General features: G+C 38.4%; 1 protein-coding gene across 2 annotated transcripts in view; it reads right to left on the bottom strand.

Moving 5' to 3' along the window:
• Positions 1-26819, bottom strand: part of HPS5 (HPS5 biogenesis of lysosomal organelles complex 2 subunit 2) — a 64679-nt gene that overhangs the window by 16078 nt on the left and 21782 nt on the right. The window contains exons 3-15 of one of the 2 annotated variants that reach the window (XM_043970794.1): positions 24522-24632; positions 22096-22160; positions 19025-19217; positions 18470-18603; positions 15167-15379; positions 14745-14816; positions 10673-10761; positions 8620-8798; positions 6717-6875; positions 5879-6038; positions 4628-4751; positions 3467-3616; positions 220-291 (exon numbers count right to left, since the gene is read on the bottom strand). In XM_043970794.1, the coding sequence (XP_043826729.1) occupies positions 220-291; positions 3467-3616; positions 4628-4751; positions 5879-6038; positions 6717-6875; positions 8620-8798; positions 10673-10761; positions 14745-14816; positions 15167-15379; positions 18470-18603; positions 19025-19217; positions 22096-22160; positions 24522-24632 (1721 nt within the window). The remainder of the gene's footprint in view (positions 1-219; positions 292-3466; positions 3617-4627; positions 4752-5878; positions 6039-6716; positions 6876-8619; positions 8799-10672; positions 10762-14744; positions 14817-15166; positions 15380-18469; positions 18604-19024; positions 19218-22095; positions 22161-24521; positions 24633-26819) is intronic. The other variant, XM_043970795.1, reaches the window with a different exon arrangement.

Below are 26819 nucleotides of genomic sequence, written 5' to 3'. Positions count from 1 at the left end.
TTAGTTTTTAATTCTTGACTATTCTCCCAGCAAGAAGATGGCCACTCTGTCCCACAGAATATTCACTTAAAAGCATGATATGGAGTTGTGTCACTCCATTGCCCTTTAGATAATCCCATTTCAGATCCTCGGTGCAGTGGCTGCTTCTGGTCTTACAAAGTGTTTCTTTCCTGATGGCTATAAACTCAGTTCAGTGAAGTTATTAAAGTCCTTTCTTACACTGTCTCTGTAGTGGCTACGTTGAGCTCTTGTAGCTTATCCTCTTCTGAAGGCTGACTTTTCACATCTCTCCTGAAAAGAAATATAAAAAATAATTTTGTGGTGGCAAAGAATTGGAAATTGAGGAGATGCCCATCAATTGGGGAATGGCTAAACAAGTTGTGGTATATGAATGTAATGGAATACTACTGTGCTGTAAGAAAAGATGAACAGGTGGATTTCAGAAAAACCTGGAAAGACTTACATGAACTGATACTGAGTGAAATAAGCAGAATCAGGAGAACATTGTACACAGTATCAACAACACAACAACAGGATCAACTGTGATAGACTTAGTTCTTCTCAGCAATACAATGATTCAATATAATTCCAAAGGACTCATGATGGAAAATGCTGTCCACATTCAGAAAAAAGCACTGTTAATCTGGATGCAGATTGAATCATATTGTTTCTACTTTTTTTGTTTTTCTTTTTTCTTTTTTGAGGTTTTACCCTTTTGTTATAATTCTTCTTTTACAACATAACTAATGCAGAAATATGCTTAATATGACTGTACATATATCAGATTGCTTGCTGTCTTAGGGAGAGGGGAGGGAAGGGAGGGAGAAAAATTTGGACCTAGAAATCTTATAAAAAACAAATGTTGAAAACTATCTCTACATGTAACTACAAAATAATAAAATACTTTTATGATTAAAAAAAAGGCTCATATACCTCTACCAGTCCTTTCCAAGTAATACCTACACAGACTCTCTGAGCTCAATGAAGGGAAGTACCTTGGTAGCTTGCCCTCTCAAGATTTTTCACAAAGCTTTCCCCAGTGCCTAGTGCAAGACCCTGCTCCAGTCTCACAGACAAGGAATATTGAACACAGACCCAAACACAAACCAGAGCTCCTAGGATAGCATTCTCTCAGCCTCCTGAGCCAGTCAAATGATGTGTCAGGAACAAATGTACGCTGTCAGATCAGGAGTCAACTTCTTAAAGGAAGAAAGTTCCAGACATGTTGCCTTAATCCTCCCCAAGCAGAGTCCCTGGACAGTAGATGTCCAGCCCACCACAACCCCTCTGGTCTTTTTCCTACTAAGCTGCCTGTGAATTACAACCAAGCACTGGGCCCCCACTTAGAGGTGTATTTTACTAAGGGTTCCTTCAGAAGTCAACAGCCAGAAGGTAAGGGGCCAACATAAAAATTAACATTCAAATATTTTTCACAGCAGGTAAAATGAGAATAAAGAAAAAAGCAACCAGAATACGCTCTCCTGTCAATCAAGAGAGAAGAAGGAACCTCCTACAAGCAGGTATTTCATGGTCCAGGATGTATTTTCCAGGTAGTTTTGTTTTTATTCCTAATGGTTTTGCCCTCATTTGTATTGCCAGTGCTTAGCATAGTCCCTGGCACGTAGTAGGTGCTCAATAAATGCTTGTTGAACTGACTCCCCTTGTTTAACATAATGCATATGAATTCGTATTTATTCAGCACTTTCAGGTTAACAACGAACTTTCAACAATACAGTAAGGCAGAAGACTGTATTATTACCTCCACGTTAGAGATGAAGACACTGACACTCAAATCATTTAGTGCCTTGCCCAAAAGGCTGTGACAGGTAAAATGTGTGTGGTTACCCTATCCGTCCCCTTGTGGGGAAAGCTAACTAGGACAACAGTTTAACAGTTTAGGTATTAAACATTCATTAAATTAGAGAGAGAACAAGTGTCTCTGAAAGAATAAGAAAATCCTAACTACCTCAACCACTCCTAGTTCAGTTGCCAACCCCACGAGGTTCCAACCACCCACTGATAAAACCAACTGCCTCATACGCTGCTTCAAGCTGATTGGTTGAGAGTGGTCTCATGTTGATGTGAGGTAACTTCAGGACACTAAACCTTAGAAAGGTCAACCCATGCTCTCACAGCAGGGGCCCTCTGGTAATAATATTCTCACAAGGCCACAGTTGAAAGCTCTGGGTGGGAAGCAAGTAGAAGTCAATGTACTGATCAGGGCTGGAGCTTTAAAAACAGATTCTGAGAACAGAAAATTCCTTCTGCCTTTCAGAATCTCACAGTGCCTATCTATCTCCCTGTCTGAGGGGCCTACAAAAGGGAAGCACACATGCTTCCCGCTGCAAAGCTCCTCTGTAGCACAATCACGTCTCACCAGCAAGTGAGCAGAACCCTTTCTGTTCGGAAATTATTAAGAGTGAGGTGCCCCCACTGTAGAGGGCTAGGCCCCGGAATCCAAAGGACCTGGTTCACACTGTCTCTACTGTCTGCTCTCTGTGAAACCCTGGGCATCCATTTCCTCATCTGTAAAATGAAGGGTCAGACTCAAAGCCATGGAGGGTCTCTTCCCCATTTAATTGGTGATCCCGTCATCTGGGTGACCTTCAGCATGGGGCCCAACCTCCCTAGACTTCAATGCAGCTTTTCAGGCTCTCCAAAGCCTGGCCCCTTCCACCTTCCCAGCCTTCTCACTCTTCACCTTACTCCGCTTCAGGGACACTGGCCTTCCCCTGTCCTCACACTCCACGCTCCATCTCCCACCTCACTTTTCACCTGTCCTCCATTCCCTGGCATTCTCTCCCTCCTCATCTCTCCTCCTGGCTTCCCTGGCTTCCTTCAAGTCCCAGCTAAACCCTACCTTCTGCAGTAAGACTTTCCTGACATCCCTTCATGGTAATCCCTTCCCTCTGTTGATCATTTCCTGTACATAGCTTGTCTCAACATAGTTGTTTGCATGTTGTCTTCCCCTTTAGATTGGGCTTGGCTTAGCACAGTCCCTGACGCCTGGTGGGCACTTAATAAAGGCTTGTTTACTGATGGCTCCAAAATAAGGACCTCTGGGGCCATGTCAATAATATCTGATAAATTTCCTAGCCTAATCAAACTGATCCAAAGATGATTAAAGAGTGGCTCAAAAAAGGTAGCTGACCACAATAAAAAGCCAGACAGCATTTCTGTACCACTAATAGGCAATACTGTATACCAACAAGTAAAACCCCCCTCAAGCTCTAAGTACCATGAGGTAGATTCTACAGAAAATATTTTATAGATAAGGAAACTGAGGCTCAGAGAGATTAGAAAACTATCCCATGGTTACCTGGTTATTAAGTGTAGGAGACAGGCCTTTCATGTCAAAGTTCAGCCCTCTCTCTGTCAATGAGCGCACAGCCACACTCTGTTTTGTCCCATTTCAGCAAGCCAGTTTTGCATCCTCAGCCATAGGCTAACTATAGGTAAGACTTACTCATTTTCATCTTCCTGTGGACAGGTCATTATGTTGGCGTCCTCCTCACGAGGCTGCTCACCACCTCTGGGTTCAGGTCGCATTTTTAAATCAGGACTTGAATGAAGCGTGCCAATCTTTTCAGTCGTTTTCCGAACAAAACTAGAAACACTGGAAATCAAATGTCAGAGAGTTCACGTGAAAGAATTTCTATGGTGAGAAGAATAAAGGATTCTGTGTTTGAGGCTTGTACCACAGCAGCTTCTATAACTCAAGTTGGACTTTGTTTATAAATGAAAATAAATGTACTTGGTATAATTTCCCCATCAACCACATACTTCATCTCTGACCCACATAAGACCCCTGTTGCAACGTTTTACTTCCTTTCTTAATAGACTATGAGGTCCATGAGGGCTGAACCATGTTTCAGTCATCTTTTCACCTCTCCCAGTGCCATGCACATAGTAGGTGCTTACTAGATGTTTGGTGAATTGAACTGAATTTATTAAAAGATCCAGAGAAAACATTGTGGATATCTTTTTAAAATTATTATATTCCATATATGCTTCAATATTTGTTTCAAATCAATTAAAGTGGGCTATGTGGCCACCTGTCCTCTTCAAGCCAGATCAGAACACAGAATTGCTTCAGTAGACTTTCAATGGTTATTCAAGCAACCACTATTACAGTCATCTCAACAATCAAAATTTGTATCTCGTTAGATCTAGATAGTCATTTAAGCAATAGCATAAAGGCTTAAGACAACCTGTGAATGCCCTTCCACAATTTGTTTTCCAAAGCCCAAATACAAATGCTGACCTATAGTTCAGCAAGAAGTAAGAATTAAGAAAAATTTCTCAATTTTCAACTCAATAAGACAAGATCAAGAAAAGGCCAGCAATAGATTGAGAATTGTTCTTGCCTACTACTGAATACAATAAAAGCTTATACTTGTCTGCAAGAGAGAGAAAGGGCCCTACATATGCATCCTAAATATGCAACAAACCACATATCCATCTGCTCACACACTTCCTCAAGACTAAGTGAAAGTAGCATCTTCCTGACTAGGAAAGCTAGAGCTTTAAACTTTCTTCATTTAATAATTTTTTTCTAAACATATTAAAATGTCAATGTGATGATTGAGGGAAAATGTTTTTAAACAGTGATTGAGGAACAATATACCTTTCCTTGACAGCCTGAAGAGAGGCGAGAGGAGATGAAGAACGAAATGATAATGGAATGCCAAATGGAAGAAAAGCTTCATTCCGATCTGACTCATCTGTCACTGAAGCATGAGATACAGTGTCTGATAAACAGAATTGGGGGAGGAAGGAGCAGTGTGAAAAATAAAATTTGATCACACTAGGGCTTCCTGTCTTTAAAAAACAAAAACAAAAAAATCTGAAATGAATGACCAAATGAAATGAAAACAAAAACCCAAATCAAGAGACCCAAATAGGAAAAGACAGAACAAGGTTTGTGGAATGGACCCAGATTGCCCACCCACAAAAAAGTAAGGCAGTGAGTACTGAGAGATGCCCCCTTATTTTCCTAACAATTCAGGGTCTTCCTCATCATCATTTAGTTGCCCTCTATGATAAAGTAATTATGGGCAATTGTGTCATATCTCCCTACTCAATGGCAGAGTCCATAAAGGGAAGACTGTGATAGAACTAAATTTTTTATCTGCCTAGCACATAGCACAGCCCGCTGTTCAGACAGGAAACCCTTTGAAAACCCAAATGAACTGTGCCCCTCTATCACCATAAGTCCAAAAAGAGCTTAGAATCTCAATTAAGCTCTATTTCAACAGTTCATTTGACTTTAACTTTAAAATTTTTGAGCACAACACAGTAAAGAAAATAGCCCCTACAGTAATTATGTTTCAATCCTTAAAGAGGAAAAACGAGGAAAAAACCCCAAGGCCACTGAGTAATCAAGATCTTTGTGCTCCTATATCTTCCCAGCATCTGGTTGGGTCAGAATTAGGCAGCTGGCTTAGGCTAAAGGTAGTAAAGAGAATCTACTTACATATTAAATCCACTCTTCCTAAAACTATAAGGGCTTAGCTGTCATCTGTCAGTCAAAGCAATAATGAGCACACAGTGGAAGACTATGGGATGCAGAATGATGTACACACCATCAGACATGGACACTGTATAATTTGGTTTTGCTTAAATGTTTCTGTTTCCTGGACAAGGGAAGGTCTAGGGGTGGATGGAGACAATATGTCTAAAAATGATGGTCATTTTTTTAAAGCATCATCAATAAAACTTTAAAACAATCAACAAGAAATGAGCAAAAAAACACAAATAAATTTTTTTAAAATGAAACCCATGGTGGAAAATTATGGGTACCATATACAGACACCAGAATTCCAAAGTACTTCCATCAATAGGCAACAGGAAGCTTCACTGCTTTGGGAGCCATTACCCTGATCTGGGCGGTCTTCTTCATGCTGTACAGTGAATTCCTTAAGTCTCTCATCTTCTGAAAGTGTTTGGCTCTGAAGGGAAGAAGAGTCTTCATCCGACTGGCTGCCTCTTCGACTAATGACACGATAAATGCCAGAGTCTAAGATACTGAAACTTTCCTAAAAATAAAACAATTACATAAAACCAAATCACCCTTGGCTTAATTACATGTTTTGGGTTTATTTGTTTTGAAAGGCTTAAAAAGGAAGAAGATCTCGACTTCTAGCATTCAATGTCAATGACCTTTGGCTTATTTCTTTTGTGTCCAATAGAAGCCACAGTTGAAGCAGCAAAACAATGAAGAAAGGTTAAGATTTCCATTTCATTTCTAGCTGTTGGGAAAATTACTTTGAACATCTGATGGAATCACTTAACCCCATTCAACCTGGTTTTTCCATAAGCAACATGGACAAATATTCTTTATTCTCAAAAAGGTCTAGTAGTGACGGTGCATACAAAACAAGATAATGACCTTAAAGAATATGAGTTGCACTGAAAACAACTGGGATCAACTGAACTGATGACTTAAGTTCACTGGAGGATCGGGAGAGCCTCAAAGGAAACAAAAAGCAGGTGCATTTGTGAATGGAAATCAACTAACAGAACAGAAACATAGCATAAGACTACCAAATGACAATCTCATTTAGCTGGCCTTCAGTCAAAGGAAGCATCTGAAGAAAGTTATTATGTGGAAAGAAAGAAGGACATCTCTGGAATGTGACTCTGATGGTGCTCAACATAAAGTAGGAAGACTATACTCTACAGTCAATAAGTTTGTGAGTGCTAAGCAAACCTACATGTGAGGAAATGGAGCTTCTTCTACTGCTGCAGGCAGAATCTAAAGGTTCCAATTTTGAAATCAATTCTTCCAGTTGAGCAATGAGACCACTTTGGGTTGTGATGTCCAGTTGTGATTTCAAGTGCTCCAATTTATCAACAGGTAAAGTTTTCCTTGCCTAAGAAAATTATAAGAAAGTATCCATTAATGTCCTTGCAATGCTGCTACAGCAGGCTGGTTTGGGTATCCCTGTGTTTAATCTAGGATGTGTATTTAAATAAATAACATGGTAGTGTAATGATTGGAATGATGCCACCTGCTGGAGACTTACTGTAGAAGAGTTCTGCCCATGAAGCGAAGGTATTTGAGGGCAAGACCAAGAGTCTTTTCTTTGGCGTCAGGAAGTGACGTTGGGTAGTGGGAGGAAGGAGGAAGAGACTGGCGCTCTGTCTGGGGCTCTTTCATTTGGACTCTAGTGGAGAGCAGAGCTAGAAATGTGCTCTCCCTTTAATAGAAAGGAATCTAGGCCTTTCTCTCTCTTTACCAAATTCTTATTCTCCTTAATAAATGCTTAAAAGTCTAACTCTTGCTAAAGCTTATAATTTATTGGCGACCACTCATTAGATATTTTAGACTGTTTAGCTAGAATTTTAGCCCTTAACAGAAGGTTAAGTCTAACACAAGTATCTCCTAATAATGCCCAACAAGGAGAAAAATGCCTTTGAGCACATTGAAGACAACTATCTTAGGAATCAAGGATTTAATCAGTTATGATAGACACAAAAATCATCATCTCTACCTTTAAATCATTTCTTGCAAGAGAAAGGAAGACTGAAAAGTTAAATTTGGATTGAACTTTGGCTAAATTTTGCTTTTAAACAAAACTTAAAGAGTCAATCATCACCAGAAATGGTCCTGCCCAGAAGTTCTTACTATTCAGCCCCATTACCTCTTATTTAGATCATGACAACACCCTACTAATTGGTCTTTCTGCCTAAAGTCTCTCCCCACACATGCCAAGCCATCATCCATGATGCTGCCAAAGTGATTTTCCTTCAGCAGAGAAAGAAAGATGTTACTCTTCTACTCAATAAACTCCAGTGGCTCCCTGTTGCCTCTAGGACAAAGTATTTATTCCCCTCTTTAGCTTTTAAAACCTGATCCCAGCATCTGTCATATATGACCTCCTTCTCACCACTCACTCAACAGTGCCCTAGTATAAATTCTCACACCTGGATTATTATAAGAGCTTTCTAATTCCTCTCCCTTTCTCGTGTCTTTCTCACTCCAACCCATCCTATACAATGCTGCCAAACTGATTTTCCTAAAGCACAGGGTTGTGTTTGTCATACCCCCTACTCAGTGGCTGCCTATTACCTCCATTATCAAATATAAAATGCTTTGGCATTTAAAGTCTTCCATAACCTGGCCCCCTCCTACCTCTCTAATCTTCTTCCCTTTGATTCTTGCTCTGTGCACTCTAAGATCCAGCAGCCTGTGCCTTACTACTGTTCCTGGCTCTCTCTCCTCATTGCCTCCTTTTAGCTTTCCCAATTTCCTTCCAAAATCAGATCAGGGCCTTCCGCATCTGCTCTCCCCTATGTCCCTCATTAGTGCCTTCCCTCTGAGATAATTTCCCCTTACTCTATATTTTATGTGCACACAATTATTTCCAGGTTGTCTCTCCCAGTAGGATGTGAACTCCCTAAATGGAGGGCCTTCATTTTTGCCTCTCCTTTTGATCTCTGGCACTTAGCATAGCTGTTTGGCAATAGTAAGTGCTAATAAATGTTTGTTAACTGTCAATCCTGGGTTTCAATCATTAGGACACAGGCATGTGTAGAAAGGGCTAAGAGTAAATATTTCATATACAACGTATAAGGCAAGAATAGTGACAACAACTCAATAGTTCTCTAACTCACTCGGCCAAGGATGATCGAGTTTTGGAAAAGAAGGCAAGTGCGGGTAGCCAAAGCCCACAAGCCTCTCCTAAGCAGGCGATCCACACAGCGCTCCACAGACAATAGGGACAAATGCGAGACTTTCCCATTCATGTGTAGACAGAACAGCTCATTCCTGCAAACAGCCACATCCTGAATATCTTTTAAAAAGAGAGAGAGAGAATTCATGTTTTCTTGTCACTCCAGGCAAAGTTTAATCAATGTATTTCAGGATAAACTTAAGGAATGAAGGTTTCTTTGTAATAAACACTGAGAAATCCTCCCCCCCAATAAAATACAATGGGAGAAGGTCAAAGGATGGCTTAACTGACCTTAAATAAAAAGCAGTATTGTTGGGAGCTAACTGGAGCCAGCAAAGCTGGGTTCAAATCTCACTTCTGACATTTACTATATGACTGATGTTGGAAAAGTCACATAACTTCCCCTGGGTCTTAATTTCTTGACCTGAAGCTAGACTAGAAGACGTCTGAGGCAGTTAGATGCCTAACCTGAGTTCAAATCTAGTCTATGTAAACATGGACAAGTTACTTATCCTCTGTCTGCCTCTCTTTCCTCAATAGCCTAGGCAGATTCAATAGACTAGCCAATCACATCTGAAAAGAAGCCACTGCCTGACCCCCAAGTTTCCCTGAAGCCCCACTCTGGAACTCAGGTTTTTTAATTAAAGGTACAAAGATTCAGGGAAAGTCAAAGTGAGTTAATTATACTCATAACTAACAGGAAAATAATATAACATTGAAATCTGATTGAAGACAGTTATGGATTACTATGAAATGTGTCAAAAAACAATCTACTAGGGGGCTGCTAGGTGGCACAGTGGATAGAGAACCAGCCCTGGATTCAGGAAGACCTGAATTCAAATCTGGTCTCAGACCCTTGACATTTACTAGATGTGTGACCCTGGACAAGTCACTTAACCCCAATTGCCTCACCATAAAAAAAAAAAGAAAGAAATAATCTACTAAGTATCAGCCTTATGTCAAAAAAAAAGACATTTCAGAAGTTCCTTTCTACAAGTAATATGAAGAAAATGACTGAATGAATGTAATAAATGAATAACTATATGGAACTTCAAAGAGCAGATGACAAATATTATTTTCATCTATGAAGGGCTATGGGCAAGGGTAAGAAGAGCAGGCCATCATCACTGAAGTCCTGCTGGGGCAGTCTCTAGGGAGACTGGAGGAAGATAGCAGGAGCCAGACTAAACACCCCCACCACCCTGAACACCATCTCTTAGACCCTGATGGCAACCTTCCAGGGCTTTGAGCCCAAAGCGCTGGATCCATGCTTGCTGGGAAGTTGCCCTTATGGAGATGCATCCTGGCAGCAGCTCCCAAAGAGGCTACAACCAAAGCTACTCAAGGCCCAAAAAAGAAAGGTCTTGTCATCCAACTCCTTGGCACTGACAAGTGGTTCAGCATCAGAAACTGATATGGGGCAGCTAGGTGGCGCAGTGGATAGAGCACCAGCCCTGGAGTCAGGAGGACCTGAGTTCAAATCCAACCTCAGACACTTGACACTAGCTGTGTGACCCTGGGCAAGTCACTTAACCCCCATTGCCTCACCCCCCCCCCCAAAAAAGGAAAAGAAACTGATGTGATTTTATGAGCATCTGTTCTACAGCTGTCCCTGAAAGACCAGGGGACTTTTTATCCAATCTCGCAGCTGAAACCTTTTATCTAGATGTGTTGTCTCCCACATTAGAATGTGAGCTCCTAGAGGGCAGACACTGTGCTGTTCTATTTGTAACCCTAAAGCTTAGCAAAGTGATCTGCACATAATATGTGCTTAATAAGTAATTTTTCATCCATTCAAGGTAAATCTATTTATAGTACTAAACCTTTCACACCAATACAAGATTACTAAACTGAAGATAGGGCAGAAACTCAATCTTGTTTATTTCTGGATCTCTCCCAATACCAAACACAGGCTTCTACATGAAGGTGATTTTAAAAATCCATACTGAATGAATAATGTTAAAAGTACATAATGGCACAGAAATAATAGTTACCTTTGACTTCACTCCAAAGAAGAACTTGAATATTCTGGGGAATGAAAATATAAATGCCTCTTTCATTCCAAGTCAAGACATAGTGTTCACTACAAGAAAAAACAAAGGCATCAAAGGAGCTAAAGGCTTTATGTTTATGTGTACATCCATTTCCTGGGCATTAGGATATAAAGGTCTACCCTATAATTCCCAAGAATGAGAAAGCAAAGCAAAATCTGCAGGTGCGGCAGACAATTAGTGATATACCTAACATGTCACCTACTAAAACTAGTGATTTGTTGCAACATAGCCAAACACAATGAAAATTCTAAATTATGAAGAAAAAGATGTCAACCCAAGAAATCTTTTTCAAAAGAAAAAAAAAGTCATTTAGAAAAGCCTCAGGAAATAAAAATCAAAACAGATAATTTCATTTCCATAAAGTTAAAAAGCTTTTTCATGAACAAAATCAATGCAACTAGACTAAAGAGTAGCTTTCAGTAGGGGAAAACATTCATGCACTCAAATATCTCTGTTATAAGTCTGCGCTCTAAGATATACAAAAGAAATGACATAAATATAAAGACCAAGAACCATTCTCTAATAAACACATTGCCAAAGGATGTTCAGTTTTCAAAAGAAATGCAAAAACCTTATGAAAAAAATGTTCCAAATCACAAATAAATGCAAATTAAAATAACAAGCACTTCATATCCCTCTAACTACCAAACATGACACAGGATGATAATAATCAATGTTGGAGAAGCCATGGGCAGACTAACAACTAAAATATTGTTGGCACAGCTATAAAGTGGTCCAACCATGCTGGAAAATAATTTGGAATTATGTGAAAAAAGTATTAACCCTGTTCATATCCTTTAAGCCAGTAACCCTCCACTCCTGGGCATTTACTCCAAGGAGATCAAAAGACACAAAAAATTGTCTTGTATACACCAAAATATTTACAGAAGTACTTTTTGTGGTAAAGAAAAAAATGGAAACAAAGTGAGTGCCCATCAACTGGGAAATAATGGAACAAATCATGGTATATAAATAGAATCAAATCTTAATGCATAATAAGAAATAACGAATATGAAAAATCCAGAGAAACATGAGATGACTCGTATAAAGTTTGAAGAATGAAGAAAGCAAAACCAAAAAACCCCACAAAATTCAGCACTTTGGACAATGCCTGGCCATTAATAAGTGCTTGTTGATTATTAACAATGATCACAACATAAATGAAAACAGCACTCTTTTCTAGCCAAACTGGCATACTTGCTGTTTCTCAGGATTCTAACCACCACTTCAGCTGATCCTCACCCCTGAAATGTACTCTTTCCCCCTTTGCCTCCCAGACTCCAAAGGTTCCTTCCAGACTCACTAAGGGGGCTCATCTCCTAAGAGAAATCCTAATCCACCTAAATTGTCTGTGTTTTCCCATTCCTCCCCAAATTATCACATATATACTGTTTATGTGCTGAATCTCCCCCAGACAGTAGGACATAAGCCATAAACTCCTTAGAAGAGGGGTGTGTGGTTTGTTTGTTTTTTCATTTTCCCCTTGTATTCCTATGACCTAGAAGAGTGCCTTTCTCATAATGAGTACTTAAAAATGCTTATTCGACTTGTCAATATGAAAAAAAAAACCCTCAGATTTGCAATTTGGGACCACACACTGCCTTATTCAGACAAGGATGCTCAGGCAGTGGGAGGGCATATAATCTGGATACACAGAATAGCCCAAATGCAGGCAGGGAGAATTGAAGGTGGTGAGGCCACAAAAAGGTCACAGAAATATGTCCTTGGAACTATCTCTGTCCAGGAACAGGGGCAGTTAAAAATTGCTGAGGTATTCAGGGATCTTTCTGGGGACAGTTAGAAACTGCTGGTCACAGCAGGGTAGAGGAACAGATTTTTTCAGAGGTTGATAGATTGGATATATCAGAAAGCAGGACAAAAAGAACAATATACACAATGACAACAACACAGATGAAGTTAACATGAAGAGGCAACAAAATTGTTCAAATACAATGATCAAAGGGTCAGCTAGGTGGCACAGTGGATAAAGTTCAGGAGGACCTGAGTTCAAATACAACCTCAGACACCTGACACTTACTAGCTGTGTTACCCTGGGCAAGTCACATAACCCTCATTGCCCCACAAAATAAACAAAACAAAAAAAAAAAGGAGGGAAGGTCCAAGCCAACTCTTCTTGGGGCAAATCCAAATTAATAAAAAAATAGAGGGCAATGTGAAATATCTTCTGGGAAAAACTGCTGACCTGGAAAATAGATCCAGGAGGAATAATTTGAAAATTATTGGTCTACCTGAAAACCATGATCAAGGAAAGAGCTTAGACATCATCTTCTAAGAAATTGTCGGGGAAAATTGCCCTGATATTCTAGAAGCAGAAGGTCAAATAGAAATTGAAAGAATCTACCCACCACCTCCTGAAAGAAATCCCAAAAGGAAAACTCTCAGGAATATTATAGCCAAATTCCAGAGCTTCCAGGTCAAGGAGAAAATATTGCAAGCTGCAAAAAGAAAGAATTCAAGTACTGTGGAGCTCCAGTCAGGATAGCACAAGATCTAGCAGCTTCTACATTAAAAGATCAGAGGGCATGGAATATGATATTCCAGAGGGCAAAGGAATTGGGATTACAACCAAGAATCACATATCCAGCAAAACTGGGTATAATCTTTCAGAGGAAAAAAATGGGACTTCAAAGAAAAAGAGGACATTTAAGTATTTGTGATGAAAAGACCTGAACTGAATGGAAAATTTGACTTTCAAATACAAGACTCTAGAGAACCATAAAAAGTTGGGGTGGTGAAGTGGGTAGGTGTCTTGTGTCTGAGGCCAGATTGGGGCTGAGGTCCTCCTGGGTCCAGGGTGGATGCTTTGTCCACTGTGTCACCTAGTTACCCCATGATGACATCTTTAGAGTAAAACTGAGGGGTGAGAGGAATGCACTGGGAGAGGGGGAAGGCAAGAGGTAGCATGGGGTGAAATCCCACATGAAAGTAACAGGAAACGGTTTATAGAGTGGGGGAAGAGATGGGAGAGGAGCAGGGCAGTAAATGAACTTTATACTCATCAGAACAGCCTCAAAGACCTTAATCTCATCAGAGTTGGCTCAAGGAAGGATTCACACACACACAATTGGGTGGAGTAATTTATTTAAACTAGGAAGTAAGTAAATCTAACACTCATCAGAATTGGCTTGAAGGCCTTAATCTCATCAGAACTGACTCAAGGAGGGAGTAATATACAAACTCAATTGGGTGGAGTAATCTATCTAACCCAGCAGGAAAATAGGAGGGGAAGGGGATAGTCAGAAGCAAATTCCTTTTGAAAAGGGAGAGGGTAAAAGTAGATAATAGAGTAAATATCATGGGGAAGGGAATAGGATGGAGGGAAATAGTTAACAATAGTAATTGTGAAAAAGAGAAAAGGGGATAAAAAAGAAAATAAAGAATAAGCCTACAATATGACTTTTTATGAGAGATTCTTTTAATTAAGGGATGGAAAAAAATGTGTATCTAGAGTTATTTTGAAAGCTGAAATGGGGCACTGCAAAAGTAGAACATAGTTCTAGGGCCACTTGGCTCCACTGACATACAAAGTCTTTTAACATAATGGTCCCAATTTAAAGGATAAATCATTTCCTTTCTGTCGCTGGCTACTCTAAAAAAATGAGGCATTAAAATAACTTTAAAAGACAATCTTGGGGCAGCTAAGTGGCGCAGTGGATAAAGCATTGGCCCTGGATTCAGGAGTTCAAAGCTGGCCTCAGACACTTAACACTTACGAGCTGTGTGACCCTGGGCAAGTCACTTAATCCCCATTGCCTCTCAAAAAAAAAAAAAAAAAAAAGACAATCTTGGATAAAGCACTGGCCCTGGATTCAGGAGGACCTGAGTTCAATTCTCGCCTTTAACACTTAACACTTACTAGCTGTGTGACCCTGGACAAGTCACTTAATCCTCACTGCTCCACCAAAAAAAAAAAAAAAAAGATAATCAATGAAATGTGAACAAAGGTTTAGCATTTTCTTTTTTAAAGAGAAAAGTAATAACAGAGGCTTACCTTAGATATAAGAGTTTGGGAAAGCTCATAGACTGGGATGAACCAACTGTACTATTAAATTCAGGTTCTGATCTAGGAAGTAAATAACATCCTTTTTAATGACTTAGAACATCTATCATGTTTTTACTTCACTGTTTAAAGAAAACAATTTCTGGACCAAAAAAAACAATTTAAAATCAAGTATGTTCTTATTCAACGCACTCTAATTAGAATATCATTAAAGTCTTTTATGATTACTATCAAACAGCCTTTCAGTGACAACAACTGCATTATAGGTGCACAGTCTCTCATCCAGAGAGGGTACTCAATAAATGATCCTTGAATGACTAAATGGGAAATATATTTTGCTTTGAAGAAATATCAAGCAAAGCCATTCCCATGAAGGGCATAAAATGATCATAGAACAGCCCTACAATGCCTACCTTAAATTAATCACAGGAAGAGGTGATGAGGAGAGAAGCTTCTTGAACTGGTGAGTACTCAGAACTTCCCCTTCAAAGCTCACCTCCCACATTCTAGAGCCAGGACGGGCACAATATATCAAGGGCTGCTGAGTCCCAGAGCTTCTTCCTGGGAAAAAACAAGCTCCATATTCTCCATCTCTTTCCTTAGTACCAATTTTCCAAAACTTTTCCCTAATAACCCAAAAAAAACAAAAAACAAAAAAAAAAGGGAGGGAGGTGGAGTTATATATGTTTATAACAAGATCAAAAGTAATAAGCAGCAATTCAATATGAGGCTTGACAGCCCCAGCCCACAGTACTATCTTCCTTTTTTCATTTCCCTAATACTTGAATAAACTGTTACCACAAAACTGTACTTACACCAACAGCCTGACAAAGCTTAGCATTTCTAACATTCTTTTATGTTTAGGTTATTTTCAGGTCATCTTATAAATGTTTACTAGTTGCTTCATAAAGGCAGAACATAGTTTAGAGAAACAAGCACTAGAAAAAGCTAGTAATGACTGACACTAAATTTCTGTGACATTTAAAAAATCATAACTTGTATAGTTCCCATGGTTCTCATCAATCAAACATGAATACTATTGTATGTTTTATTATATGAGATAGAGCTATACAGAGATACATATAGATACATGAGTTCTCTAATTAGACTTCCTGTATTAAATGACTGCTGTGGGTTGAGTTTTATGAGATAAAGCCTAGTGAGAAGAGTTTAAACTTCTCTTTCTCCCACTCAGAGCCCTCTTCTCTCCTATTTATTAGGATTTCAAACGCGGACAATGGCAAGAACAGGAAAACTCAAATAATTTTATTTGATTGCCAATTCTTTCTAAGGTAATTTCACATTACTTCCCCTTAGGTACTTCCCTCTTTGTAGCAGCCTAATGCTGTTCCTCATAGACAACATCCCGCATACTCCTGCACCTCACTCATCACCAGCTGTAACCCATATGTGGAAGATATTCTCTCTCTCTCTCTCTCTCTCTCAAGTGCAAACTCCTAGATGAGACTTTTCTGATCTCCCTCAATGGTCCCTTAAAAATGTCTCCACATATTTTGTATTTATTTGAGTTATTTTTTAAGTACCTTTCTTTTTTGTCTCTGTATCCCCAGTGCTTAATAGATGCTTAATAAATGCTTACTGAAATAAACTGAATGATTCAGTAAAAGGTTATCGGGGGTAAATGGTGGGGAGAAAACTAAAACCTATTGCTAATTAAAAATTAGAATAATAATTTTAAATATTGTGTTGTCAATATTTCCCATAATTATCGTCTATATGTGTACTGTTCTCCTAGGAACATACAGTATGTACACAGAGAAGAATACAAAGTAAATTTCACTGTATCTGAGTCCACTTTGACTTTTCTTTCTCTTTTCTGCCCCTCTTATAAACTAATTGGTTAGTTGTCAAATTCTATTGATTCTACATCTACAGCATTTCTTATCAATCCTGTCTCTATATAGCCTACACCCTTGTAAAATCCTCTTAAATGGTCTTCCTGTTTCCAGTCCTTCCCCTCTCTATTGCATCTTCCATAAAGCAGCCAAAATAATTGCCCCAGGGGACATGTCTGACCATTTATTCTCCTGCTCAAAAAAAGCAGTGGTTCCTTATTGCCTAAAGTACATAATATAAAGAACTTCTCAGTCCAGTTTTTAAGGCTCTCCACAACAAAGCTTTAACCCACTCCTCCACACTTGTTTCAATTATTCCCTTTTACATACTCTACATTCCATTTTTACTCTGTTAAGATTGATTGTAGCAAATTTTGTAGGATAAGTTGCAATTGTTTGAAAGTCTTTTTCTTTTGTATTTTACTATACCACATTCCAAGTTTTCCTTTACTTTTAATAATTACTACATAATTTATAATCATGACTATGGTTCCTTGGTACTCTCTCCCTTTCTCTCTGGCTGCTTTAAATATGTTTTCTAGGGGGCAGCTAGGTAGCGCAGTGGATAAAACACCGGCCCTGGATTCAGGAGGACTTGAGTTCAAATCCGGTCTCAGACACTTGATACTTACTAGCTGTGTGACCCTGGGCAAGTCACTTAACCCTCATTGCAACCCCCCCCCAAGGAAAAAAAAAATATATATATATATATATATATATATGTTTTCTTTTGAACTAGAAGTGCTGGGATTTAGCTCTCCCATTTCCAAATGTATTAGATTTGGGATCTCTTGGGGGCAGCTAGGTGGCGCAGTGGATAAAGCACAGGCTTTGGATTCAGGAGGACCTGAGTTCAAATTCGGCCTCAGACACTTGACACTAGCTGTGTGACCCTGGGCAAGTCACTTAACCCTCATTGCCCCACCCAAAAAAAAAATCAGATTTGGGATCTCTTTCGGTTGACTTATGGATTCTATTTTCTTTTTTTTTTTTTTTGGTGAGGCAATTGGAATTAAGTGACTTGCGAAGGGTCACACAGCTAGTAAGTGTTAAGTGTCTGAGGCCGGATTTGAACTCAGGTCCTCCTGAATCCAGGGCCGGCGCTTTATCCACTGTGCCACCTAGCTGCCCCCTATTTTCATTTTGCCCTTAGGTTTTACTAGTTCTGGGAAGTTTTCTTTTATGTCTTCTTGAAATATGAAATCCAAGATTTTTGTTTGGTCATGGTTTGGAGGGAATCCAATTATTCTTAAATTATCTCACTTCATCATGCTTTTGAAGTCAATTGTTTTTGATGGTAGATCCCATATAATATTTTTTCACTTTGTTCTATTATTTTCTGTTTCATGGTTTTTAGTTCTATTTGCTCAATCCTGTTTTTCAGCATGTCCACTACTAGGGTAAGGTTTTTCGCCTTTATATCTAAGCTTTCTATTCTGTCCAAGTAGTTCCAAAGGAGAATGGGCTGCCTTAGGAAATGAGTTTCACATCATTCCAGATCTTCTGGAAGAGATCAAGGCTACAGGACCATTTACCTGGATTTTATAGAAGGAGTTACTAGTTAACCTCTAAGGTCTCTTCCACATATAGGATTCCATAGTTCCATGTTACCTTTCATTAGTGTAGATAAATGAGAACATACTGCATTTAGCCTACTTTGTTAGTGAGTGTGGAGAACTCTAAAACTGCCATTGTATCAAAAGCATACATGAGAAAAATTTATCTGAAAAACAAACATCTACCTTTTCCTCATGAAAAATATAAAGACTGGAAAATAAAAATAAGGGCAAGTATTTGTTGATTCATTTAAGCCACTATTTAACTAACAAAAATTACAACATATGACACAACCAAATTTACCTCTCAGTATCACACAAAAAGGATCGAGTGAGTGACGATACAAGCAATCTCCCATCCAAATAATCTAACTGTACTATTCGAGAGTCAACTGTTGTTATTGTCTGAACTGGAAACATCACAAAGGTAGCAGTTACCTAAATAGTTGGGGGGAAGGGAAGGGAAGGTTAGAAGTATAGAAAATAAAAATTTATTTCATCACAAAATGATGAAATATTATAATTAAAATATTGTTGCCTTTTTATCCCCAATTTCAAAATTTTAGATATCAAAATAAAGAAAATAAAACAAACCAAAATGTGGCTTTTTTAAAGTCACATAACCTGTGAAGATTTCAGTTCCTAATCAAAAGTTTCACACCAAATAATTAACTTTATATAGAAAAATTTTAAAACTATGTATTATCTCCTACATATTTTCTATACAAAAAGTTAAACTTGGCTCTTACCACTTCATCAAGTTGTACGGTGGCTATCATGTTCTTCCATTATTTCAGAGAGCTATAAAGGCATTCCAAATTCCTTTGCTCTATGGAAAAAGAAAAGAACTGTTTCTCACCTTTCCTTGTTTGGATGTGTTTAGTTTGATGGCAGAAACTCTTCCCAAATGATCTCCTACAAAAACTCTAAGAATAGCTGTGTCCCAACACAGAGATGTAACTTTCCGGCCTTTGTGTTCTGAAGATACATAAATTCGCTCTGGTTTCCCGCGACGCTCCTGATTTAATTCCCAAACTACTACAAAACCTTGACTATGAGAATAAAGAACCAAAAAGACAAAATTTATATATTAGCCATACAGAATGACAATGAATATCAACTTATCTAAAAATAAGAGTTTCTGAAAATTAAAAAAGCATGCCCACAACCCCACCCACCATGTTATGGATAGACAAGATGGGGAAAATCAAACTTTATGTCCTAAACTTTGGGAAAGCAAATTTCAGATATTAAATCAACAAGATCCCATGGCATGAACTTATGAAAAGGAGATAAACCAACAAGGATGGGAGGCTGCCAAAGTGAAATGTCAATGACACAAAAACAACTGATTTTGATAAATAAGAAAGGGATTATACCACTGCTAGGTTTATATCCCAAGACATCCCCAAAAATAGAAAAAGACCTATTTGTACAAAAATATTTATACTAGCTCTTTTTGTGGTGGCTAAGAATTGGAAATCAAAGGAATGCCAATCAATTAGAGAATGACTAAACAAACTGTGATATATAATTGTGATTGAAAATTATTGTGCTATAAGAAATGACAAACAGGATGACTTCAGAAAGGCCCAGAAAGACTTACATGAACTGATGTATACTGAAGTGAGAAGAACCATGAGAATGCTGTACACAGTGACAGCAATATTGTTTGATGAAGAACTGTGAATGACTTAACTATTCTTAGCAATAAAATGATCTAAGACAATCCCAAAGGAGTAATGATAAAGCATACTATCCACCTCCAAAAAAAGAACTGATATTGATTGAACAGACTGCAGCATGCTATTTTTCACTTTCATTTTTTCTTTTATTCAAGTTTTCTTCTATAATACGGTAATGTTTTACATAATTGCACATGTATAACATATACCTGATTGCTTACCACCTCAAGGAGGGGAAAGATGAGGGAGGGAAGGAAGAATAGAATTTGAAACTCAAAACTTTAAATAAAAATGTTTATTATTTAAAAAGAAGGGGGCAGCTAGATGGCGCAGTGGATAGAGCACCGGCCCTGGATTCAGGAGTACCTGAGTTCAAATCTGGCCTCAGACACTTAACACTTATTAGCTGTGTGACCCTGGGCAAGTCACTTAACCCCAATTGCCTTACTTAAAAAAAAAAAAAAAAAGAAAAGAAGAAGAAAGGATTAAGTGAGGGAAATTATTTAAAAGACTGATGTGACTAATGTGGGAGCTCATCAACAAACTCATATTTTAAAAGGATAGGGCGAGATCCTCCATTGAAGAAGTCCTAAAGTAGAGATCAGATCTGACTTCACCCTTTCAAGTCCAAAAACTGACAGTTATATCTCTTGATTTTTTTTTAAAGGCTGTTTTATGTATTTGGAAAAATATAAAACTTTTAAAACATCTTCTTATTAAAAAAAGGAAAAAAGACCTACATGTGCAAAAATATTTATAACAGCTCTTTTTGTGGTGGCAAAATACTGGAAACTGAAGGGATTCCCATCAGTTTTGGAATGACTGAACAAGTTGTGGTATATGAATGTCATGGAATACTATTGCACAATAAGAAATGATAAGCAGGCAGATTTCAGAAAAACCTGGAAAGACTGATGCAAAGTGAAATAAGGAGAACCAGGAAAATATTGTACGTAGTAACAGCAACATTGTATAATGACCAACTATAAACGACTTCATTCTCAGCAATATGTGAGAAAATAATTATTAATAATGGATTTCTTGGGGGACCCAGGGACCCAGTCTTAGTCAGCTTTCTCTTTACCCCCACTTGAAGGAACTTTAGCTGGTCTCTTTCAGAGACAGCCCAAAGGTACCACAGAGATCAGACTAACTCCAATAGAAGCCACACCTATTTGAAAGCACCTTTGCCCTCAGGGTGTTCATCTTTGCCCTAGGTCCTAAAGTCAGCACAGTACAGCGAATTTTAATATGGACCACCACCAATGGAATTGAATAAGTCTAGTCAATTAGCTTTGAGCAATGTGTAAGAGCTGCCTCTATTGAAGGAAGAAGGGACTGGGAGGCAGGAAGCTTACTTTCTTGTGCGAGGGGCCAGCCTGAACTAGTTACCCGCCCTCTCCTCTCCTGGAACTCTTACTCCATGCTAGATATGTAACTACTTAGGCCTGTAACTAGTGGGAAAGTCAGTCAGACACATAGTCAATACTTTAGTAATATGTGATCTTAATTAATAATAAATGCTTACTGTCAAAACTGGTGCAATAGCCATTAATTTCTAAGTAGCAATATTTTAGAAAACCCCAGCCTAGTTCCCCAATAACTTAGACAAAAACAGGCTAGCCCCCACAATACACAAACATAAAGATCCAAGATAATTACAAAGGACTCATGATAGAAAATGCTATCCAACATCCAGATAAAGAACTGATGGACTATGAATGCAAATCAAAGCATACTATTTTCATTTACTTTATTTTTTTCATGTTTTTTTCCCTTTGGCCTGTTTCTTCTTCCATAACTGTGACTAATATGGAAATACATTTTACATGATTGCATATATATATAACCTATATCAAATTGCTTACCATTTTAGGAAGAGAGGACAAGAGGGAGAAATATTTGGAAGTCAAAATCTTTTTTTTTAAATTATTTTATTTTACTTTTGCGGGGCAATGAGGGTTAAGTGACTTGCCCAGGGTCACACAGCTAGTTAGTAAGTGTCAAGTGTCTGAGGTCGGATTTGAACTCAGGTCCTCCTGAATCCAGAGCTGGTGTTTTATCCACTGCACCATCTAGCTGCCCCCTGGAAGTCAAAATCTTATTTTAAAAAAAAAGAATGCTAAGTGTGACCCTGGGTAAGTCACTTAACCCCAATTGCCTCACCAAAAAAAAAAAAAAGAATGCTAAAGTTATTTTTATATATAATTGGAAAAAATAAAGTACTATTAAAAAAAAATCTTACCTGGTGGCTACAGCAACATAGTCATCATCATGTAAACAACAGGCAACCTGAGAAACAGCACCTTCCTAAAACCAAAAAAACCAAAAACAAAACAAGAAATGTCTTTATGAAATGTAGAGTTTATATATAAGATTAAAGAATATTGCTGTTAGCTCTCAATTTAGGGATAAGATCATATTTCTCTTCCATTTACTGTACATTTTTCCCCAATGGTAGAAATTATTTTTAATGTGATTCAAATGGGATAATCTATATAAAGCACTTTGCAAACCTTAAAGTGTTACATGAATACTTGTTGTTATTATATGAAACACACTAGCCAAATTGAAGTCTAAAATGTCTAATTTATCAAAAGATTAAAAGAGTTTGGGCTAAAGAATGAGTTCTCTCACTCTTTCCCCTCCAAACATGATTCACATTTAACTCTCAAAAGTAAATAACATGCCTACTAAGCACATGTACAGCTCAGTTTCTATCACCACTGAATTTCTGACTTCCTTGCTAAGACAAAAAAATGGTCTGATACTACAGAGAATATCTGCACGGAACTATGGTGGGGGAAAAAAACTAAATTAAAAGCACCCAAAGCCCATAGTTAGGGAATGGGAGATGAATAAATAAAAATAAGAAGTGATGACACAGATAATAAACTAAAGAGCATCATTATCATAGACAAATAAATGTCAGAAGTGAGATATTCTTTTTTTTATTTTTTATTTAGAATTTTATTTTCCCAAATTACATGTAAAAATAAATTTTAACAGCAATTTTTAAAACTTTGTGCTCCATGTTCTTTTCCTCCCTCCCTCCCCACCCCCCTTAAGAAATCAAGCAATTAAATATAAGTTATAAACATCTCCTCATTAAACAGACAAAAAAAAACTTTAAAAAAACTAACTAAAGAACTAACAAAAAAATTATGCTTCAATCTGTATTCAGATACCATCAGTTCTTTCTCTGTAGATGGACTGCATTTTTCATAAATCCTTCAGAGCTGTCTTGGATCATTGCATTGCTGAAAATAACTAAGTCATTTGCAGCAGATTATCTTACAATATTGCTGTTATTTTAAGTATACAGAACATTTCACAGTGCACCAGCTATGTATGTCTTTCCAGGTTTTTCTGATAGCATCCTGCTTATCATTTCTTACAGCACAATAAGTGTTCCATCACAATTTCATCCCAGAATTTGTTCAGTATTCCCCAATTGATGGGCATCACCCAAATTTCAAATTCAACATTTTTTTTTATCTCTTTTAGGATATTAACCTAGTAGTAGTATTACTAGGTCAAAGAGTATGCATGGTTTTATAGCCCTTAAGCCGCAGCTCCAAATTGTTCTGCAGAATGTTTGAATCAGTTTACCAAGAGTGTATTAATGTCTCATTTTCCCCACATCCCCAACAACATTTGTCATTTTCCTCTGCTGTACCACTATCCAATCCAGTAGGTATGAAGCAGTACCCAGAATTATTTTGACGTGCATCCTTCCAATCAATAGTGAGGTAGAGGGCAGCTAGGTGGCACAGTGGATAGAGCACCGGCCCTAGATTCAGGGGGACCTGAGTTCAAATCTGGCCTCAGACACTTAACATTTACTAGCTGTGTGACTCTGGGCAAGTCACTTAACCCCAATTGCCTCACACACACACACAAAAAAAAGTACACACACAAAAAAATAGTGAGGTAGAGCATTTTTTTTTCATATGGCTATAGGTGGCCTTGATTATTTCATCTGAAAACCTCATGTCTTTTGAGCATCTATCAATTGGGGAATGGCTCCCATTTTAACAAATTTGACTGAGTTCTCTATATGTTTGAGAACTGAGGCCTATCAGACAAACTTGCTTCAAATTTTTTTCAGTTACTATTGCTAACTATATTTCCCTCTACCCTATTCCCTTCCCCTTGATATTTACTCTATTTTCTATCTTCTTTCGCCCTATCCCTCCTCAAAAGTGTGAAATATTCTAAATTCTCTCTCTCTCTCTCTCTCTCTCTCTCTCTCTCTCTCTCTCTCTCTCTTTCCCCCTCCTTCCCTCCCTCCCTCTCTCTCAAAACCAGTCACTTTGTCTAGTGATTTAAAACCACATACTGTATGTTAAGTTCCTGCAAGACATGTACCTCAGACCTTATTATATCTCCATAGCACCTAGATTCATTCCTTGTACCCCTAAATACTCAATAAATACTGTTGGTTTGATTTAGCATACTAAGAAACCAAGACTAAAATATCTTCTCAAAGCTCAGTTATAACCACAGTCAGTGGGATATAATTCCTTATCCAGACAGGAAAGCACTATAGAACTGACACATTGATTAAGTGGTTCCTAGTGCTTCCAAGCTGAGTAATTCACAGACAAAACTGAATTCTCTCGGGTGCTTTCCTGAGTCGGGGGTGTGGCAGAATTTCTCTCATCTTACCCTGTGGGAAAGAAAAAGTCTCTGTTCCCAGCCTTCTTTTTGAATGAGGTGAAGTCCTCCTCCTGAGCTGCCCAGGGCCAGCCATTTTCGAGACACAGCTATACTTGTGCACTGAAAAAATAAAATCAATCAATCAACCAATAAGAATTTCTTAAACAAACTCTTAATTACGTGCCAGACACTGTGCCAAGGGCTGAGGGTACAAAAAAACTAAAAATAGTCCTTGATTTCAAAGCGATCACATTCTAAATATGTAGACAACATGTCACGAGCTAGTTATACACAAGATACACACTGAGTAGATGAAAGGCAGCCATAGAGGAAAAAGTATTCATAGCTGGGGGGGGGGGGGAGAACTCCTGTAAAATATAGCATTTGAGCCACCTATTATATGCTGTGGTAGGTGCTATAGGATTCAAATACTAAAGTGAGACAGTCCCCGACCTCAGGAATCTTATGGTCTCCTGGAATCAAAATTAGTATAACTACAGTCACCAAAACAAACTACACTATCAGAAATGTGGTCAATACAATTGTTTTTGCTATCTATTACCCTTCTAATTTCTTATTCTGAAAGAAGACCACTTAAGTAACATTTTATTAGTATCTATAATAAATTCTATTTTGTCCTATTTTATAATCAATCATGTTTCCTGTTTTCTGAAACAGTACAGTGAGTTATTAAATTTGGCTCAAAGAAATGTTTAAGCACCTTCCTCTCCTCAAGATGAGAGCCAGCATCCACGGGACCAGGTGGATCACGTACACATGAGGTGAGTCATGTACACAGATATAGTGAAGTGTGAGGGGAAAGAGGGGAAATGACACTACAACTGAGCCTCTAGGCTCAAGAAGGGCAGAATTGTAATAGGAACAGACAAGGTAGGAGTACATGCCAAGCCTATGAGGAGGTCCCTGAAAATTCGGGATGAGAAAAAGTGGCTGAACTGGGAAAACAGCAAGCAATCCAGTCTAGGTGGATCAAAGTGCCCAGAAGGCTGGCAGTACAGTGGAATAAAGGTAAAAAGGCAGGCCTTAAATGTTGGGTTAAGGAGTTTCATTTTACCCCATTGGCAATGGAAATTTAAACTGAAATAACCATGATGCATTCAAATTCAAAATCACAGCACCTAATATGTCCAAATTAGAATCCATTACCCTCACTGTGAAGGGCCTCACCAACCTGCCAGCACCAAATTCACAACCTTAGAGACATTCTCAGCTCTTCATTCTCCCTCACTTACCAATACTCCCAACACAACATCTCCATCCCCTTCTCTCCACTCACAGCCACCGCGCTATTTGAAGTTCTTGTCAGCCCTCAGCTGGGTTACCACAAAACCCTTACAAGTATACTCTATGTTCCCAACCTCTCTATTCCCCAGTCCCTCCTCCACAACTGCCAAAATAACCTGCCTAAAACACACGTGACCATGTCATTCACCTATTCAGAAATTCTCAGTCCTTCCCCTATTGCCTGTAAGACAAAATGGAAATTTCTCAACCTGATCCTTAAAACTTTTCAGTCTAGCTACAGTCTACATGTCCAGAGTTATCTCATTTTGTATACTTTCCATTACCATCAAATTGGCCTACTCGCTATTCCCTAAAACCAGCATTCCCTTTCTCCCTTCATTCACACAGGTTGTCTCCCATGCTTAGCATATATTCCATCTTCCCCTTTGTCTCTTAATATCCTCAACTTACCTTCAAAGCCCAACGGAGCTGCCACCTCTTCCATGAAGCCTTTCCTGATTACTCTAGTTGTTAAAATTCCACCCACCTTTAAAATATCTTCCACTTATTTGTCTATGTAAATGTTGTAACACCTTCCCCTACAGCAACCTTGGTAAAACATAAGCTCTATGAGGGTAACAGCTTTTTTTCATTCTGTCTTTGGATTCCCAGAACCTTACAGAAGGTCTTATAAATAGATTTTTACTAAATGCTTGTTGAATTGAACCTCTGAAAGGAAAAGCTATCTATATTGTAAGGGGCTAAAATTCTAGCTAGTCTGTCTAAAATGAGTGGTCGCCAATAAATTATAAGCTTTAGCAATAGTTTAGACTTTTAAGCATTTATTAAGGAGAATAAGAATTTGGTGAAGAGAGAGAGAAAGGCCTAGATTCATCTATCTATATATCAAAGGGAGAGCGCATTTTTAGCTCCACTCTCCACCAGAGTCCTCACGAAAAGGGCGAGAGAGCCAGCCTCATCCCCTCTACCTCCCACAAGCCAAAGTCACTTCCTGACACCAAAGAAAAGCCACATGTCTTGCCCTCAGGCGCCTTCTCCTCA

Source organism: Dromiciops gliroides, chromosome 6 (genome assembly GCF_019393635.1).
Source record: "Dromiciops gliroides isolate mDroGli1 chromosome 6, mDroGli1.pri, whole genome shotgun sequence".
NCBI lineage: Eukaryota > Metazoa > Chordata > Mammalia > Microbiotheria > Microbiotheriidae > Dromiciops > Dromiciops gliroides.
The sequence above is the reverse complement of the archived record's forward strand: the minus strand, read 5'-3'. Positions and strand labels throughout refer to the sequence as shown.